This window comes from Symsagittifera roscoffensis, chromosome 2, assembly GCF_963678635.1.
Source record: "Symsagittifera roscoffensis chromosome 2, txSymRosc1.1, whole genome shotgun sequence".
Lineage (NCBI taxonomy): Eukaryota > Metazoa > Xenacoelomorpha > Acoela > Convolutidae > Symsagittifera > Symsagittifera roscoffensis.
The window spans coordinates 69068176-69085929 of NC_087063.1; the positions used below are offsets into that span (position 1 = coordinate 69068176).

At 34.3% G+C, this 17754-nt stretch overlaps 1 protein-coding gene across 1 annotated transcript; it reads left to right on the forward strand.

The window, feature by feature from the left end:
* The first annotated feature begins 1516 nt into the window (after nucleotides 1-1516).
* On the forward strand, nucleotides 1517-3081 carry LOC134839177 (trimeric intracellular cation channel type 1B.2-like). Its single transcript, XM_063854637.1, has one exon. The coding sequence runs from the start codon at nucleotides 1575-1577 to the stop codon at nucleotides 2505-2507; it is 933 nt and encodes a 310-aa protein (XP_063710707.1). The 5' UTR covers nucleotides 1517-1574; the 3' UTR covers nucleotides 2508-3081.
* The last annotated feature ends 14673 nt before the right edge of the window (nucleotides 3082-17754 follow it).

The following is a 17754-nucleotide window of genomic DNA, read 5'->3' on the forward strand; positions in this document are numbered from 1 at the left end:
TCATTCCTTGCCAGGACAACGCCTAGCACTATGGAAAACTTGGAAATATAGGAAATTATTATCGAAGAACAATTATTACCTAACCTAGTCGGTAAAGACACTTTAAACCCCCAGTTCCGTGAGGTATCTTCCTTACCCCTTAAAATGGGCGGACTTATCATCAAGCTGCCATCCGATCTTGAAATCTATCTAGAATGGTCTAAGGAAACATCCCTAGTGCTGGAATCTCAAGATCCTGTTACAGCAGTAACACAGCAAGAACAAATCTGTACGAAAATCAAAAAATTGAAAACTGAATGAACAAATTGAAAAAAAAAAACAAACCTCATTAACTCCTCAAATGAAACAGATATATACGCACTCGATCTGGTCCCCGAAAAGGGAGCCTTTAACTGGCTCAATGCTTAACCACTGAGCAGATACAACTTCAACCTGAATAAATCAGAATTCAGAGATGGTATTTACTTAAGATACGGATGGGAACCGATCAAAATCCAACTCACATGTGCATGTTGTGCTATTTTTAACTTGACACATGCGCTTCACTGTGCAAAGGGTGGTTACACACGCATAAGAAACAATGAAATTAGAGACCCATTCGCCAACCTCATTAACGAGGTTTGCCATGACGTCGAGATTGAGCCGAAACCGAAACTTCAGCCGTTGCAAGGTGAAAGCTTTGTCAACAATTCAACTACAACTGAAGATGAGACACGACTCGACATTAAGGCAAACGAACTCTGGGGTTCACGATTCAGCCGCGCTTTCTTTGATGTGAAAATTTTCAACCCACATGCCAAAACATCGCGAAAACTGCATAAAGACGCATACATAAACCACGAATCGCTGAAGAACTCTAAATATCAGCAAAGATTTTTAAACGTAGAGCAGAGTAGCTTCTGCCCGCTAATTTTCGGATGAACCGGTGGCGCTGCTCCAACAGCCACGCGGACGATGCAGCGATTAGCCGAAAAATTAAGTGAAAAAAGACAAGAAAGCTATCCAGAATCTATAAACTACATAAGAACTAAAATATGATTCGCGCTCCTGAAGAGCTCTATACTTTGTATAGGGGGGTGCAGATCGCTACGCAAAGTTCAATTGATCGACAACTCCATAAGCGCTATTGTAGAGGAAAGACGGCTAAGATAATTTAACATTACGAGGATTTATTTAATGCTGATTTATGACTTTATTGCTGATATATATGCCTTTTTATAACGCTGGTATGGCCCTATCCAGCTTGTGCACGTACCGTAACTTAACGGAAGGGTCCCCTTTTGTAATTTAGTTTTTTGCTAAATTAGAATCTAGAACAAAACCCTAAATATTTGCATTCAGTTTTTTCTCCATAATGTTCATTGATAACAAGATGGTCTGATTCCATATTCTGTTTATAATTTTTTGATAAAAAGTTGAACCCTTCTTTTGGCAATCTTGTTCTTCGGCCTTCTGGAAAGCTCCCTTTATCAAGTTCATTTTGCCCCTGTGTTTGTAAGTTTCAAACATTTTTTTTTTCAGGGAGCAAAATGTAATCTCTGAAGTATCAGAGGGCATCAAAAAGGATCATCGAAATGTCATCCCGTGTTTATAATTTGCTTGAAATGGCAACAAATTTTGCTCTGCCCTCTGACGATGCGGCCAGCTTTCCATGGTTACAAGTTTTGTTGGATTTGAGCCACGTGATTCTCTGCTGCCTTCAAGTGCGGAATGAATGTCCTGATTTGGCCTATTCGAGAAGATATCCGGTGGCAACTTTGTTCGCTTGCACTATTACAAGTTTAGCTGGCAGCGTCATTGCTAATCTACTTCTTGGCTTGCCACTGATTGCAGACATTGCTCAGAATACTCACACGTTCTTGCTTATTTTGAGTTGCTGGTACTTGGTTTTCTATTCGCCGTTCGATATATGTTATAGAGTGTGTAATTCATACCTGGCTTTAAAGCTTCCTCTGTCTATCTTCAAAGAGCTAGGACGTGCAAGGAAGGTCAGCAAAGGAATCTCTCTGGCAAACTCAGTATACCCTGGAAGTATACCAATAATGATTCTAATTGGAACGGTGAAAGGTACTGGGTCGTCCTTCATGCGACCGTTCGTCCTCATGAGTCAGGGTTACTCGATCCATGAAGGTAATCTGGACACTTTGGCGAAGCCGTCTTTCACAACAAAAGCGACCTTCTTGGCTGCTTGTATTCTGGTAATTGCGTTTGGACGCGAGAATGGAATAGCCGGACTGGGGTACCCACAGATTGTCTTCATTATCAGCTTGCTCTTCGTTTACGCTAAGGTATCTCTCACTCTGCTGAAACTGGGCGATCCTCTGGTTCCGTTGGAAAACCTGTTGTGTATGATGTGCTTCGGAAGGGAGACTCTCTCGCTGAAAAAAGTGGACGAAGCAGAGCTTACTTCACAGCCGTCGCAGCGAATTTCACAAGCAGGAGGACCTGGCTTGTCACGTGCTTCTTCAACAATGCAATCTGGTCTTCATAGAACAAAAGCGGACTAACATTTAAATTCCTGGATGGCAAACACACACACACAAACTGCCTATCAATTGTTTGATTGGTGCATGCTTTCTATTAAAGTGCCTTCATTTTGCATAATAATTATGCTTAAAATTTATTCCCATTGCATAAGAATGTTCTTAGAGAAGATGTTCTGAGTTGGAAGTATGGTAAAGTTGTTTTAAAGTGCTGTCTATTTAACGCTAGGCTTCCTTTTGCCTCTGCAGCATATTTAGCCTAATTCATGGGTCCAGCACCAGTGCTTTTGTAAAGCTGGGCCAAAATAGTTTGTGATAATTGATGGTTTTGGAATGAGTGCTAGAGTGGAATAATTGAATTTTCTGACTAATTACATGCCATACTAAACTTTGTCTTCTCATACTTGGACCAGCAACTTACTGATTTTTTAGTTGCATTTAAGTGTTTGTAATTTGTTCAGAATTTAATTTATTTTTTAAAACCAAAAGAATGAATTGAATATTTATTAAAACTTCGCAATAGTGTTTAAAATTAACTAAAAGATTGCCAGCTTGAAAAGTGCTTTCAACGTGCTTAAAAAAATGTGCTTTCAAACAATACAAATGATAAATAATTTGGAACTATTCAAAATCCAATTACGACTAATCAGAAAATGGAACGGTAGCGCTATTGCGAAAAACTTATTTTTGAACACTTTGTATACTAATTTGTGATGATACATTTAAATTTTTTAATTTATGCTCCAACGTTTTTCAAACTTATTGTTTGAAGAAAGTAGCGAAATATTTATGCTCAGTGTGGTTTTTTCTACAGATAAACTTCAATTTTTAAACTGATAATTTTTGACTATTTTTAGTTTTGAACTAAAATTTTCTTATGACTAATTTTGATAACCATCTGAAAGATATCATTGCGCTGAGTTCAAAAAATTCAATTTTAATTTTGACCATTTTAAGAAAGATTAGTTTGAAAGCGGTCAATTTGGTGAATATTTAAGAGATCGTTTAAGCGAGCTTCCTTACTTTGTATTAATGCGTAAGCGGTGAATTTATCTCGCTCAGAAGGTATCTATTATGCATTTAAATGCGGGATTCACTATCTCGCCATGTTTAAGCTTTTTCAACGTATTATTTTTGCATGTTTAAGCTATATCGTATATTGCAATGGTTAAGAATTTTTTTTCGATTTTCCAATTTGATTTTAGTGGTTATTTTACCGAGTTTAAGTTAAGCAGGCCAATATCGAATTAGGGGTTGCGAATTTGGCCTCCAATTTTGAATGCCCGAATCATTTTAGTTAACGCGAGATAAGACGATTTTTGAGATTTTTTCAAAAATTTTCAGAAGTTTCAAATAACAAAATAGTTTACAAAACTTGAAGTTCCCAACCCTGTAGTTGGGCGCTGTCGCAGTACTCTAAGGAGTTACAAATCTTGCGTCCAAATACGACTGTTCAAATCCTTGTAGTTTTAGAGATATGACGTTTTTTGTGATTTTTTCAAAAAATTTTCAGAAAACTTATATTAATTTTTTTTCACAAAATCTGAAATTCCCAACCCTGTAGTTGGATCCTGTCAGAGTAATCTCAAAGATTGCGAATCTTGCCTCCAAATATGACTGCTCAGTTCTTTGTATTTTTCGAGATATGACGTTTTTTGTGATTTTTTCAAAATTTTTCTGAAAACTTAAATTATGATTAGTTTTTAAAAATCTGATATTCCCAACCCTGTAGTTAGGTCCTGTCGGAGTACTCTCAAAGATTTGATAATCTTGCCTCCAAGTATGATTGCTCAATTCTTTGTAGTTTTCGTGATATGACTTTTTTTGCGTTTTTTTTCAAAATTTTTCAGAAAACTTGAATTATTTTTTTTCTTCAAAAGTCTGAAATTCCCAACGCTGTAGTTAGGTCCTGTCAGAGTACTCTCAAAGATTGCAAATCTTACCTCCAAATGTGACTGCTCAATTCTTTGTAGTTTTCGAGATATGACGTTTTTTGTGATTTTTTCAAAATTTTTTCAGAAAACTTAAATTATTATTAGTTTTTGAAAATCTGAAATTCCCAACCCTGTAGTTAGGTCCTGTTGGAGTACTCGCAAAGATTGCGAATTTTGCCTCCAAATATCACTGCTCAATTCTTTGTAATTTTCGAGATGTGACGTTTTTTGTGATTTTTTCAAAATTTTCAGAAAGTTTAAATTAATTATTTTTCAAAATTTGAAATTCCCACCTCTATAGTTCGGTGTTGTCAGGGTACTCTAAAGAGTTGCAAATCTTGCCACATGCGACTGCTAAACGCGAATGCTCCAATGCTTTTAGTTTCCGAGATGTGACGTTTATCGATTTTTTCAAAATTTCTCAAAGAACTTATCTACAAAGAAATTCAAAAAATTTGAAACTACTAACTTGATGAAGATACAACCTTATTGTCAGCGTACACTCAGGCATCTCAAATCTTGCCTTTTAATATTTTAATATGAATGCTCAGATCCTTTTAGTTTCCGAGATAAGACGTTTTTTTTTTTCAATTTTTTTTTCGGGAATCTTAGGTTAAAAAATTCACAAAATTTTGGATTCCTAACCCTATAGTAGGGTGCTCTCAGTGGTTGCAAATCTGGCTTCCAAATTTCTCCAGAGGCCCATTAAGTTTTTGAGATGACGCTTTCAAAATGGGAATTTCAAAAAAATTTAAAAGTTAGAAATTACCAACCCTGTAATTGGGTGCAGTCAGAGTACACTAAAAGTTTGCAGATGTTGTTTCCAATATATTCGGTTTTTTTCATGAGTTGTCGAAAAATTTCGAAGCACCGAAGGTGCGTTAATTGCTAGTTTAAATTAAACTGAGGAAGGATTTTTGGCGCTATTCACCTACGAGTAGACGCAACACATACACTTTGTTCGTAACGTGTGGTGGGGGTTTCCGAAAAAAAGTCAGGAAAGAATTTTCTTTTTTAATAAAAACTTTTAGATAATCAATGCAATTAGTCGCTTTCAAATAATGCAAAGATTTGGCCAGGTAAGCAGTATTGTTTTTATCCTTCTTGAGCGTCGATAAAAGGCACTGTTACGCTCATAAGTTGTAATAATTATGTAGAAACATAGTTCAGGGTTAAATGGATTATGTAATCATCTTATTCATAATTTCATTGCTTTTATTAGCTGTATATCTCATTTTCCGGCAATTTGATATCATATTGGTAAGTTTTAATAATTAGCCTAAAGAAAAGAGTTGAGTGCTTCTGACAAAAGATTAGTTCGAAATATTTACTACTTAGTAGAGTAGTCGTGGTTTTCATTGAGTATACGTGGGAGTGCTGGTCTGGAATTCCCGCTTCGATACACTTTGAACATATTGTTAAGTGGGTTAAAAGGATAGGCGAGTGTCAAAGAATAACTCTAATATTCTGTGCCTGGAATCTAAACAGTTGGAAGGTATAGGCCACACACAGTTAGAAATATCAATTTAAACGGCGAACCAGAGTGGAAATCAAGGCAATTTGGAACAAATTTGAAACTAGTCGCCCTGGGTTCTGTTTAGAATTTTCATGTTTTGCTGTTTTTGTGAACCTGCATGCATGTATTTCCACGTGTTTTTGATCGGATTGTATTTTCTGTTTTTGTTTCGACTTGCAGAAAGGATGTAACATTTGTGCTCAGTTTGGTTTTTTCGCCAGACAAATTTCGACTTGCAGAAAGGATGGAACATTTGTGCTCAGTTTGGTTTCTTCGCCAGACAAATTTCGTCTTTTAGCTAGATATCTTCGATAACATCTAAGAGCTATTGATGTCCTAAGCTCTAATTTTTAATGAAAATGAACTACAACCTTTTTTTTGGAAACAATTAAGTTGGTTCAAAAATTGTCAGTTCGCCTAATCTATTTATGTATACTTTATCTAATTGTCATTTCACTAGACAAATGTTTAAGAAGTTTTTATGTTGCCAATATTTTGCTACGTTGAATATGTTTTTATTGAATCATAGTTATAAATTACCGAAATCATCCATTAGTTGAACTATACATATGTTGAAGCGCGAATGCTTTAACTAGTTTTTTCCGTATTTGGCAACGCAGAATTTTTAAGATTTTTGTATCAGTGTTTATTTGACAAAATTGAAGTTATCAGCCCATTAGTGGTGTGCTATTAGGGTGCACTCAGAGGTTGAAAATCTGGCCTCCAAATATTAATGCTCAAATCCCAGATATGGCATTTATATATATTTTTTTTCAGATTCTCAACCCTGTGGCGGAGTGATCTGATTTCTCAATATAATGTCACAAATGTTTTCAATTTTTTTCTCAAAAAACGTAGATTTAAAAACGTCTGCGTTGTTTTGGATTTTTTTTTAAATAGCAACCCTATGGAGGGGTGCTTTCAGTGGAAAGTCAGGGGTTGCCATTCCGCGCTCTTATTATAGTTGCTCAAATCCCTTTTTGTTTTTGAGATAAAGCTTTTTTCATTATTTTTTTCTAAATTAGATTTAAAAAAACTGAAAATTTGAAAATTTCATCTTTGATTGGATAATATCAGATAAAACCCAGGGTTTGAAAATCTGTTCTCCAAATTTTTCTAATCAAATTTTTTAAGTTTTCGAGACATGGTGTTTTCAATGAAATTTTCGAAATTTTAGATTTAAAGAACTAACAACGCAAAACTCCCAACACTCGCGGAGTGCACTCAATTTAATTCATGTGGTTTAACGGGTTGAATTTCTATTGTCTAATTATGACTGCTCAAATCCTTTTGTTTTTGATACATGTCATTTTTATAGTTGCTTCAATTTTCAAAAAACTTAGATTTGAAAAAAACTACTTTAATTTCTCTACCCTATGATGGGGTGCTTTCAAGGTACCTTCAGGGATTGCAAATGTGACCTCCAATTATGACATCAAAACTTTTTAAGCGGCGAGATTTGGCGTAATTAATGCTTTTTCATTCTTTGTCTTCAAAAAATATAGATTTGAACAACTTATAAATGTTGAAATTTTCAACCACGTATTGTGGTGCTGTAAGAAACTCCTAGAGATTGCAAGTTAAGCTTCTAATTGAAATTCTCAATTTTAGTGTCCGAGATATGATATTTTCAGTTATATTCTCAATTTTTTAGCAATTAAAGTTTTTGTGTAAAGAGTATGTGTACAAGATATGGAAGGAGTCTGTTTGCTAGGGTCCTTTTTTGAGTTATAAGCTTCACAAATCTGATAAAACTAGTATTTTTGGATATATGACTAATTGACTGAAAAATAAACTTCAAAATTTGTTCAGTTAATGAAATAGAAAACCCTTATAGTTATGTCCAATTTAAAATTGCGGTTGCTTTAATGTTGTTGTTTCGTGAAAATTTTTGGAAGCAGTTTTCACGTTCAACAATCTGTTTGAAGCACTTTGGGTTCAAGCGCTAGTTACTGATAATAAGGCGCGATTTTGTTTTGTCATGTTGAAATTAATCTGCCACTTAAATCAGTCCAAATTGAAGTCTTGTCTCATTAATACATTACCAGACGCAAAATATATAATATAACATCGATGGGGGGGCAATCTGAAGAAGTAAAAGTTTTTGTTTGGAACATTTTTGTTATTTTTTATCAAAAGATGTTTTGAGGCTATCCAAGGTTTGGTCCTGATACAAGCAGTCCTTTTTTAACCTAATTTTGTTTCCATAAATGACATAAAAACAATAAGGATCAACTGGTTGTCTTTGTTTTAAACAAATTTAATGCCCCCGGCTATCCTTCCACCATTTAACCTTGGGCCTTGTTTATGTGGGGAGAGAGATAACGTCAATTTTGCCGCAGCCGGTATCACTTCGAGGAGGCAGATGAAACTGGGACTCTTTCAACCGTGACCGAAGCGGGATATTTTTTTAAATTCAATAAAAAGTTGAATCAATTCTTAGCTTTTTTAAACAAAGATTATGAAGAACTATTCCATAGAACCAGTGGGGCAATCGGAACCTTCAGGGCTCTGCCCCGATACGAGCATTCCTGTTTCGTTTTTGATTCCTGGAGCGTCTTAACTTTTTTTGAGCTCATTTTTTTGGCAACCTGACTTTTGGTTTAATTTTCAAATTCATTTTTGAAGTCGGGATCAACGCATGCTTTCCAATAGAAGAAATTGAAAAACCCTTAAAGTTTGTCTCAAAAACGAAATTAATTCTGCTTTGTATAACTTTACGAGATCCATTTTTGGCTGACCAACCACAAAAAAAATTTAAAGGCGCCTTGTGCGCCAATAAAACTAATTCTGAGGGGGTAACGCGCGCCGAAAAAGCGCAATCTTTTGGTTAAAATGTTTGGTCAAAAGTGCCCAAAATTGCCTTTTTTGCCTGTTTTTTTTTTTTGAAAATATTGCTTGCGGCGCAGACAAAACAAGGTCCTTATAGTATTTTCGGAGAGCTCGGAAAATCAAATTGGTCGACGATCTAAAAATATAAGGTCGTTTTTTTTTTTTGAAAAACCGCGCCCCCTGGAAAAATTTGTGCGCAAGCCACTGACTGAAATCAAAAACTCTAGAAATTCGCTTTTTGATTTTTTGAATGATCGAATAAGTATCAATTGTCTATGCTCTATCTATTAAAATATTAGAAATTCTTCTGGAAAGAAATGATGATTTCTAAGGTTTTTCTAATAGAAAGAAAATGTCATTGGAAAACGAACTGTTCAACTATGTTTTACCAGCTATGTTATTTGCGAATAATACAACTAGTTTAGCAATTACTGTCATCCGAAATCTCAATCATTAACAGGGGCGGATCTAGGATTTTCTCGAGGGGGGAGGGGGGGCGGATTTTCAAAAAATGTTGTTGATATTGATTTTCCGAGCTCTCCCAAAGCACAAAACAGACTCTGTTTTGGCCAAAATTTCTGCGCCGCAGGCAAAATTAAAAAAAAACAGGCCAAAAATATTCATCAAAAATTAATATCTCAAATAGTGCAAAGGGGGACCCTTTGGGTCGGCAGGGGGTCGAATCCCTGAGGGGACAGGCGTCCGCCCCCTAAATCCGCCCCTGATCATTAAGACATGATTTCGGTTCCTTAGTTAAATAACTGCACATTTATATTGCATAAGGAGAGTTTGTAAATACCATATAACTTTTGGACTACAGTTGTGATTGCAAAACACTAAAAAGGACTTTTTTGTTCAAGTGTTTATGAACAAAGTGATTTAATACTATTTCAGTTCATGTTTTTTGTTTGTTTTTTCTAGGAAAACGTCTTCAATATTGTTCGCGAACAATTTTGATTTTTGCAGTTTGACTTGACTTCTTAAGTATATTTATTAAAAGAAAGGCTAACTGCGGCCTGCAACAATAAAATGCAAATTGTGCAAAAACGTGAATCGCTTTTAGTTTCGAAATCGATGTTCATTTTCAGAATTTCCAGCCAAATAAAAAGTCAAACCTAAGCTTTCTCTAATTGGGGTTCTCATGATAAACATGTCGCTGATTTAAAAAATATATTAACTTCAAAGCGCTTTTATGATAAAAAGTTTTTTCTCCGAAATTCGAAAGTTGAAAAATGTTCTAAAATTTGATCTTTGTATGTTTTCATGAGTTCCTTGACACTTTCCCAAGCTGTCTCTTGGCTTTATTGTTTTTTCAGTTCAAGGAGAGGGAAAGGTGACTGCAGTTTTCTAGAAGGATGAAAAAGTTGAGGCCTAAATAATACTAAATTTCGTTTTACTTTGAGCCAGTTGCTGATCTGCGATGTTCTTCACTATATTTTTTATATGAATCACCATATGATTACTGTGAGTGAAACTTTCAAACCCGTTGTATTAAGATTAAATACTTCGAAGAATTTTGGAACCTAGCCCAGCTCCGCTCCAGTAACTCCACACTGTTTAACTCATGCCCCAAACAGGCTTGATCTAAATATCCCAGGAAAATTTCCTTCATATGACAAACCAACCACCTCTTATCTTGTTCCTTAAACGCTTCCCGACTGACTATCCCCTCCTTTTTGTCGAGCCTTGTCAAAACGAAGCCTGCTTTTTGGCTGAACGCCATTTTAAGACCTTCAGTTGAGCTTGTTCCTGGTGGCTAGAATAACCGACTCAACACTGTCTCATAACGTCAATCATGTACATTTTTTCCAGCCTTCAGTGAGTGAAGTCTTCCAATAACCGGTTTAATGGCTCGGTATCTGGCCGAAAAGGGTGACACGAAACCTCTAACAATATTCACAAACAGTTCTGAATCATCAGCTCAACCCATTCAAGACCTTCAAATGGCCAAAATAATCAATTCGCTTCCCCAAACGAGGCAACAAATATCAGGAATTTAGGATTGTGATGTTTGAAAATTTCATGTATTGTCCATTTTCTGGAAAATTTGACATTTTTAGTGAAGCTTACGAGGTTACTCCCTTATATATATCTTACAAGAATACTAATTTGAGACAAACTGTGTTGTTAGCTCTGCACGATTTTCAAATTTAGTCATTTGAATGGTTTCTAAAAAAATATGTTGGGATACGTTAAATCCAAGCAACAGTAGGCATTGCAATTTCAAACATTATTTCGCATTTTTTTGACGCAAAATCTGGCATCACAAGCAAACCTCAGTTGGGGTGAGGTGATAACTCAAACGAGCTTGCGAGCAGGGTGTAATACGATCAGAACATATTTCTCCAAATCAGAATTTTGTGTTTTAGTATACACAAAAGTGTTTGCGTTTAAGCTTAAATAATGCTGAATATATTTTTTACTCAAGCCAGTCCATTTATATATTATAAATCAAATTTTCAAACGCATTTTCATAAGTCTTTCGACTATGTAGACTTTTAGATCATAACAGAATTCCGATCTGCTGACTTATTGGTGCTAAAGTCCTACCCCAAATAGCCTTGACCTAAATATCCCAGATATAGTGCTTCAACTTTAGGCTTTTGACTATCAAATCACCTCTTGTCTTGTTCCGTGAACGCTATTCCACTGATCATCCACTCCTTTGTGCCTAGCTGAGCTGTGATGATCAAATTTTTGCCTTAGTTTATACTATTAGCACTTTTTCATTAGGGATGCAGTCAAGTTTGCTCAAAAATATTTCATTGCTGAGAAAAAGTTTCAAACCCCCATAACAAAGATGCCTTTACCGAGGAACTAAGTAATATATTTTCTAAATTATCCAAAAACAGTTTGTTGTCTCTGAAATCTGATCAATTCGAAGTGCTGTAACTATTCAATTCCAGCTTTTTTACGCTTGCGATTAGCAAGTGTTATCAAATCGGAATGTAGACTTTTTTAAGGTAAACAACTAGTTTAACAAAATTAATTGGATCACCATGCAGCTGACATGCTCAAGTTCATGAGAATTTAAATTTAAGTACTGAGTGGGTTCTAGTTACTACAGGGTAGTTTCAGGGAGGAATTGAAAGTTTTTAAAGTTCATACAAAATCAGTTTTTTTTTCGGCTCGACTGGTGTCTGCTCAAAGATTGTCGGCCTTGTTTTTTTCTGCGGAAGTTTTATTCATTTGCTAAATTGAATTTCAAATGACTTGCTTGGCTTTTTGCTTAGAATTTCTGTTTGATAAAAACAGGTATGATGAAAGTAAAGTGTACGTGATTTTCTTATTATTTTATTTGAGACGCTTTGGAATATTTTTTTCTCAAAATTTTAATACCGATTTTCAAAAAAGGAAAATGTATCCATAGAAAGACCAACTACCTTCTTGTGTGCCTGCATACTTCTCTGGTCTCATTATGCTTTACACCTTGTCTACAGCCTTCGAAAAAGTCTGTGGCGGGAATATTTGACCGATGCTTTTGTTTTCTCAAAAACTAACCTAAAACTTTGAGATTTTGGTTTCAATGAATAGAAGGGATTTGAAAACCTCCCTTTCTCAAGTGACTGCGCGCAAACTTTTTCTACACAAAATTATTGCCCTCGGAATAGTCAAATTTTAAACTTTTTTGATCTTCTTTTAAATCTTTTAAACTATTCTCAAAAACTAACCTCCCAAACCTGAGGTTGTAGGTTCAATTGGAATAGGGGGTTGTGGAAGCTTTCCTGCGTTAGCGGTCACTCAAAAATTTTCTACATAAAAAGTAATCATCCTCTGAAATGTCGATTTTTTGATTTTTGACCGTTTTTTGAAACTTTTTGACTTTTCTCAAAAACAAATTTGCCAAACCTAGTTTTTGTTTTCAATCGAAATTAAAAGTTGGAAGAATTTTTTCTGCATTAGCGCTACGCCCAGTTTTTTACACAAAAAGCTATGATTTTTGGAAATGTCAACATCCTGATTTGTTGACCGTTTTTTGGACTTTTCTCGATAACTATCTTGCCAAATCTGATATCATAGTTTTAATAGACACAACAGCTTCTTGGAAGCTCACCTTTATCAATTGGTCTGCCCATTTTCTTTCAGAAAAAAGTTATGGCATTCGAACAAATGAAAGTTTTGAAACTTTAAACGTTTTTCCGAAGTTCTTTTTTTTACTAGTTTATCGTATCAAATCTCAATCAATTTCAATCGAGAAACCCTATATTGAGAATCTTCTCTACTATACAGGGAAGGACCAGGTTTTTAGCAGAAAAAAAATTGCGGATTTCGGAAAGTCGAAATTTTGCACTTGAACGTTTTATAGAAACTTTTTGATTTTTCTTAAAAACTACCCTATCAAATTTGAGATAAAGCGCGAATTTTTCCTAAGAAGCGGCTACTCTTTAATTGTTCGCAAGATAAAGGCTTTGGGAAAATATCAAAATAAAAATTTTTCAGTTTTTTCTAGCTTCTCTCTTTGTGTAATTTTCTATGGATGCAGGCAGTTTGGTTTCGGTTATTTTGGCCTTTGAGTACATTTTTTTTATTAACAACAGCGATTTCAATTTCAGTTTTTTCTTTTTTTTTTGTTTCAATTTAATCAAGTCATTCATATTTGTATCGCAAGTGGTGCGAAGCTCCGCTTCGCCTCTGTGTTAAAAATTGCCTTTCGATTACGAAGCCGCTTAAAAACAACTAAATTTTCGCTCCGCGTCAATTCACTAAAACTGATAAGCGTGTATATTACTACTAAAATTTAACAAATCGACCAGGTCTTAGTGGACGCTTTTCTCATCACCTTCACCTAGTGGAAGATTTCACAATACTACCATCACCGGGTAAAAATGATGTTTTTCGTCATCTAGTATTTGAACATAACGCGTTCAAATTGTCACTTGATTGCTTATTTTTCATTTTTTTCGGTCAAAAGCCTAATAGAAAGAAAAATTATTTAAGCCTAATTGATGCTGAATATATTTTTTATTCCATCCATACACTTGAGCTTTTTTTATGCTGAGGAATAAGTGACGAAAATCATCATTACATTGATTATGCGAAGAGCACGAATATTATCGAAGTTAAACGTAATCTGAAGTTTGGATGATTTCAAACTCAAGAGATTTGATTAGGTCAAGATCAAGTGTCTAGACAGATTATTTTGCTGTTTTGAAAATTTAGCTTTTTTATTCGAATGACTACTTGAGCGAAATGGATATTTCAAGTTTTAATTAACTAAATCTCATTTTTTACCCTTGATATCCCAGTAAATATGAAAAGCCTTTTCACAATCAAAAACGTTGCAACCACGTACTAAGAATTAACTTTGTGTTCGGATAATTTTGAATCAATTTGAGTTTTTGTGTCTAAATACTTTGAAAATGTATCGCCTAAATTAATGGTTTAGAAAATGTTTTGCGAATCAAATTGAATTATTTCATAGTTCCATCGCTTGAATATATGGCCTCTTGAAAACTTTTTTTGTTTGCGAATCGTTTTCAACCTTCAAAGCTGCTCGACTTGAATTATTTTGCTTTGATAAATTGAATTGATTGTTTTATGTACCTAATAATCTAAATTAGGCCATCAAAACCAACTAAAAATGCAGTTTTTTTTCCTAAAATTCTCGCTCGAAAAATTTTAAATAAATTTAAGGCAATTTGAGTCAAGTTGTGAAATCAGCTTGAAATGGTAATAAAACTTGTCGCTCGAAAAGCCTGCGTGAAATTTTTAGCTTTTCAGTTTTTGACTGTTTAAACTACCGAATACTTGTAAAATCTAAATTTTTTGAAAATCGTTTCAAGCATTTAAAACCAACTGAGTTGCGAATCAAGTCAAGCTTTCAAAATAAAATTTAAAATAACTCATACTTTTATGGCTGAAAAGGTCAATTTTTTGAATTTAAATTTTTTGCCAGTTAAATCTTGGTCTCAAAATTGAATTTGCCAATCCATTCAAGCCATCAAAACCATAGAAAAGACCTCACTTTCTCGTTACCTGGGTAGCTTTCCTGAAAAACTTGATTTTTTTTGAAGGAATATCCTGAAATTATTAAGTTTTGCAAGTTTTTAAAAACTCGGTTTTGTAAACGGCGTCAAGCTATCAAAACATTTTTTCATTCGTCTTATTTTCAAAAACTGACAGATCCAATGGTAGTGGTTCAAGTCTAGAGTCACTGTTTTGCGTTGAAAGCTTCAGATTACGATGCAGCTGTGTTCCTGAACTCGGCATGTTGTCCTTTCCTACGAATAGTGGTTTAGCCTAAAAATTTATTTTGTTGAGAACTCAGTGGTTTCAACTACACCCACGCCCTGTTGTACAGTGATTCTTTTAATAAGATTTTTTTCTCAAAGCCAAACGAAACCTAAAATAAGTAATTAGTTTTTCTTCAAAAATTCTTCTTTACTTTTTCAGTATCAATTATCGATCTCAACCAAAAAATAGTTTTACTGTTAGGAGATGTAGAGCTAAACTAATTAAGTTTTCGTACTTACAGAAACGTTCTCTAAAACGTTGTGATAGGGGCTCGGACAAACTCAAGAAAAAAAGAGGACTGTTTTTATTAGTACCAAAGAACTCAAAGTACGAATAAGGCATGATTTTAACGATTTGATTCTCGATTTAAAAGTTAGTTTGGTTACGAAAATTCAAGTTCATCAAAGCCAAACAATTGTTTTGAGCTCATCTTGCTGTCATAAAAAAGTTATTTAGCATTGTATTTTGAACAAATTGTGTGAAGCTAAAAAATACTTATCGAAAATCACGTGCAGTTTAAACATGAAACAGGAAGGGTTTCTGAAAACGAAAAATGTCAAAAAAAATTACGGAAATAATTTTTTTTTGTTCAATGAGTTGAAAAACTATTATGATCATTTTTACAACCAATTGATTGAATCAGTGTCCTCAGACGTAATACAATTGAACATTTAAATTGAAGCAATAGTTAGCAGCAAGACCATTTGTGATGTTTATTTGATAAAGAATTTTGTTTGACAATGTCTTAACAGGTGGAGAACAAAAAAGAAATTTTCTTAATTTCAAAATAACTAAAATGAACATTTAATTTCATTAGCCGGAGAGTTATCTCTTTTAGATTGTTACACGAATTGAAATACTAAAACTTCCCATTGTTTTAAGAAAATCAAACAATTGGGTCCTTCTGAAATACCGTCTTGAGTCTTACAAGCTTCAGCCAACGAAATAGCATCCCCAGTAAAACAATTATTAAACAAATAACTCGCTTTCAATACTTTTCTGGTAAAATTAAACTGATTAAAATAAAACTTTTTGTTCGAATTAAAGAATACAGAAAAAGCAGCAAACTGTAGATATATTTTTCTACACCATCCTTAGAAAAAAAATTTTGAAAAAACTTAACAACAAATGATTGAGCGCCTTGTGATTTCCACTTGAAAAGTAAACTTCATTTTGACGATTAAAGACGGCTTTGTACCAATGATGCCTCCTTGTTATTAACGGAAATAATCAGAGGTTAAGTCGATAATAAATCGCTGACTGCGGTTGTTTTTTTTTGATTTGTCGAATCTTTTTAACTCAATTTATCTATTTTTTTTATAGAAAATTTGAATCAGTAGGTTTTGATTTGTTTGCCGTAAGCTTTATAAAGAGTTATGCTACAAACTGACATCATAAAGTTGTCATCAATGGAAAAGAATTAGATGGGCTCACAGTCGTAAGAGGAGTTTTTTGAGGTGCAGCCTTTGGACCCCTTTTTATGCAAAACGGTAGCATGAAATCATACAGTATGCAGATACTACCATACAGCTGAGTGACGCTAAAAAAATTAGCACAATATCGCTGATGATCTGCACAACATCGCTGAAGATCTGCACAACATCGCTAATTTTTAAAACTTTTTCCATGAAAATTTTTCAAAAATCAATCAAGACGAAACAGAATTTATTATTTTGGGAAAAAGGTCAAAACTTCGAAACAATTGAAGCTGGTGACCAAATTTTAATCGAAGTTAAAGAAGTTTAATTTTATGGCGTTTTTGTTGACAACTATTTACTATTTTCAGCTGTGACTTTGCGCACGATATCAAAAAATTGAATCGTTACACCGGAAAATTAACTTACTTGGTCCGTTACAGCAAGCTACGAAGTGTCGAAGCTTCAATCTTTTTCAAACTGAAAGCTAGAACGTAAATTGATATGTTTTATTTTTTGCTTTGTTACAGATCATCAGTATACAATCACCAATTTCTGAAACGTCAAAAAGCTGCGTTTTTCTGCTAATTAAATGTGGTCACGATATATCAACGAAAATTTACTGTTTCCATATGAGAACAAGGATAGCAGGTTACTGTGCAAGTAGCACTGAATTTTCCGACCATAGCCATGAAAAAAGTTTTTTCAAAGTATTGTCGAGTTTTTTCGGCGTGGTGTTATAAAAGGAGCTGGAAAATATTGCGGATTAGTTATATTTATTTGCTATAGTGAAACAAGCACGTTGAAAAACACTTTTTGTTGCAAAATTACGAGAAAAAGAAGAAAAAATCGAACAAAATTTTCGAAAATGTTTTCAAGTTTTTTGAACTTTTGAAAATTTTGATTTCAGAAAGGCGCTACAATACTTCAAGTAAACTTACGTTACCCAAGTGTAACTAAGTTTTAAATGAGGCTATTGCAAGCTTTTAAGCAATTAAAAAAAGGCTGCTCGTTCGCTTTATTAGCTCGAAATAAGACAAAATATCAATAATTTCGAACCGGTTTTTCTCTACTCTGGAAAAAGTTTTTCAAATGTGGTTCGAATCACCACTGTATGGGCTATAATATGAATAAGCACTCAACCCAGTCTGTTGATTATTTATGGTACCTGACTTTGCATGGAAAACAAAAAGAAAAAGCGAAAAAAAACATATACGAATACAAAGTTCCTCCACAATTTCAATGGTCGGAACAATAAGCATTCCGGAGACAAAACGTTTCATGAAATAGCCAATACGCGAAAAAAGTGCTCTTAGAAAAGATGTTTTTTACATATTGAT

What these genes read in the sequence shown, in the direction of transcription:
- LOC134839177 (XM_063854637.1), top strand. Translation starts at nt 1,575, where the DNA reads ATGTCATCCCGTGTTTATAATTTGCTTGAAATGGCAACAAATTTTGCT.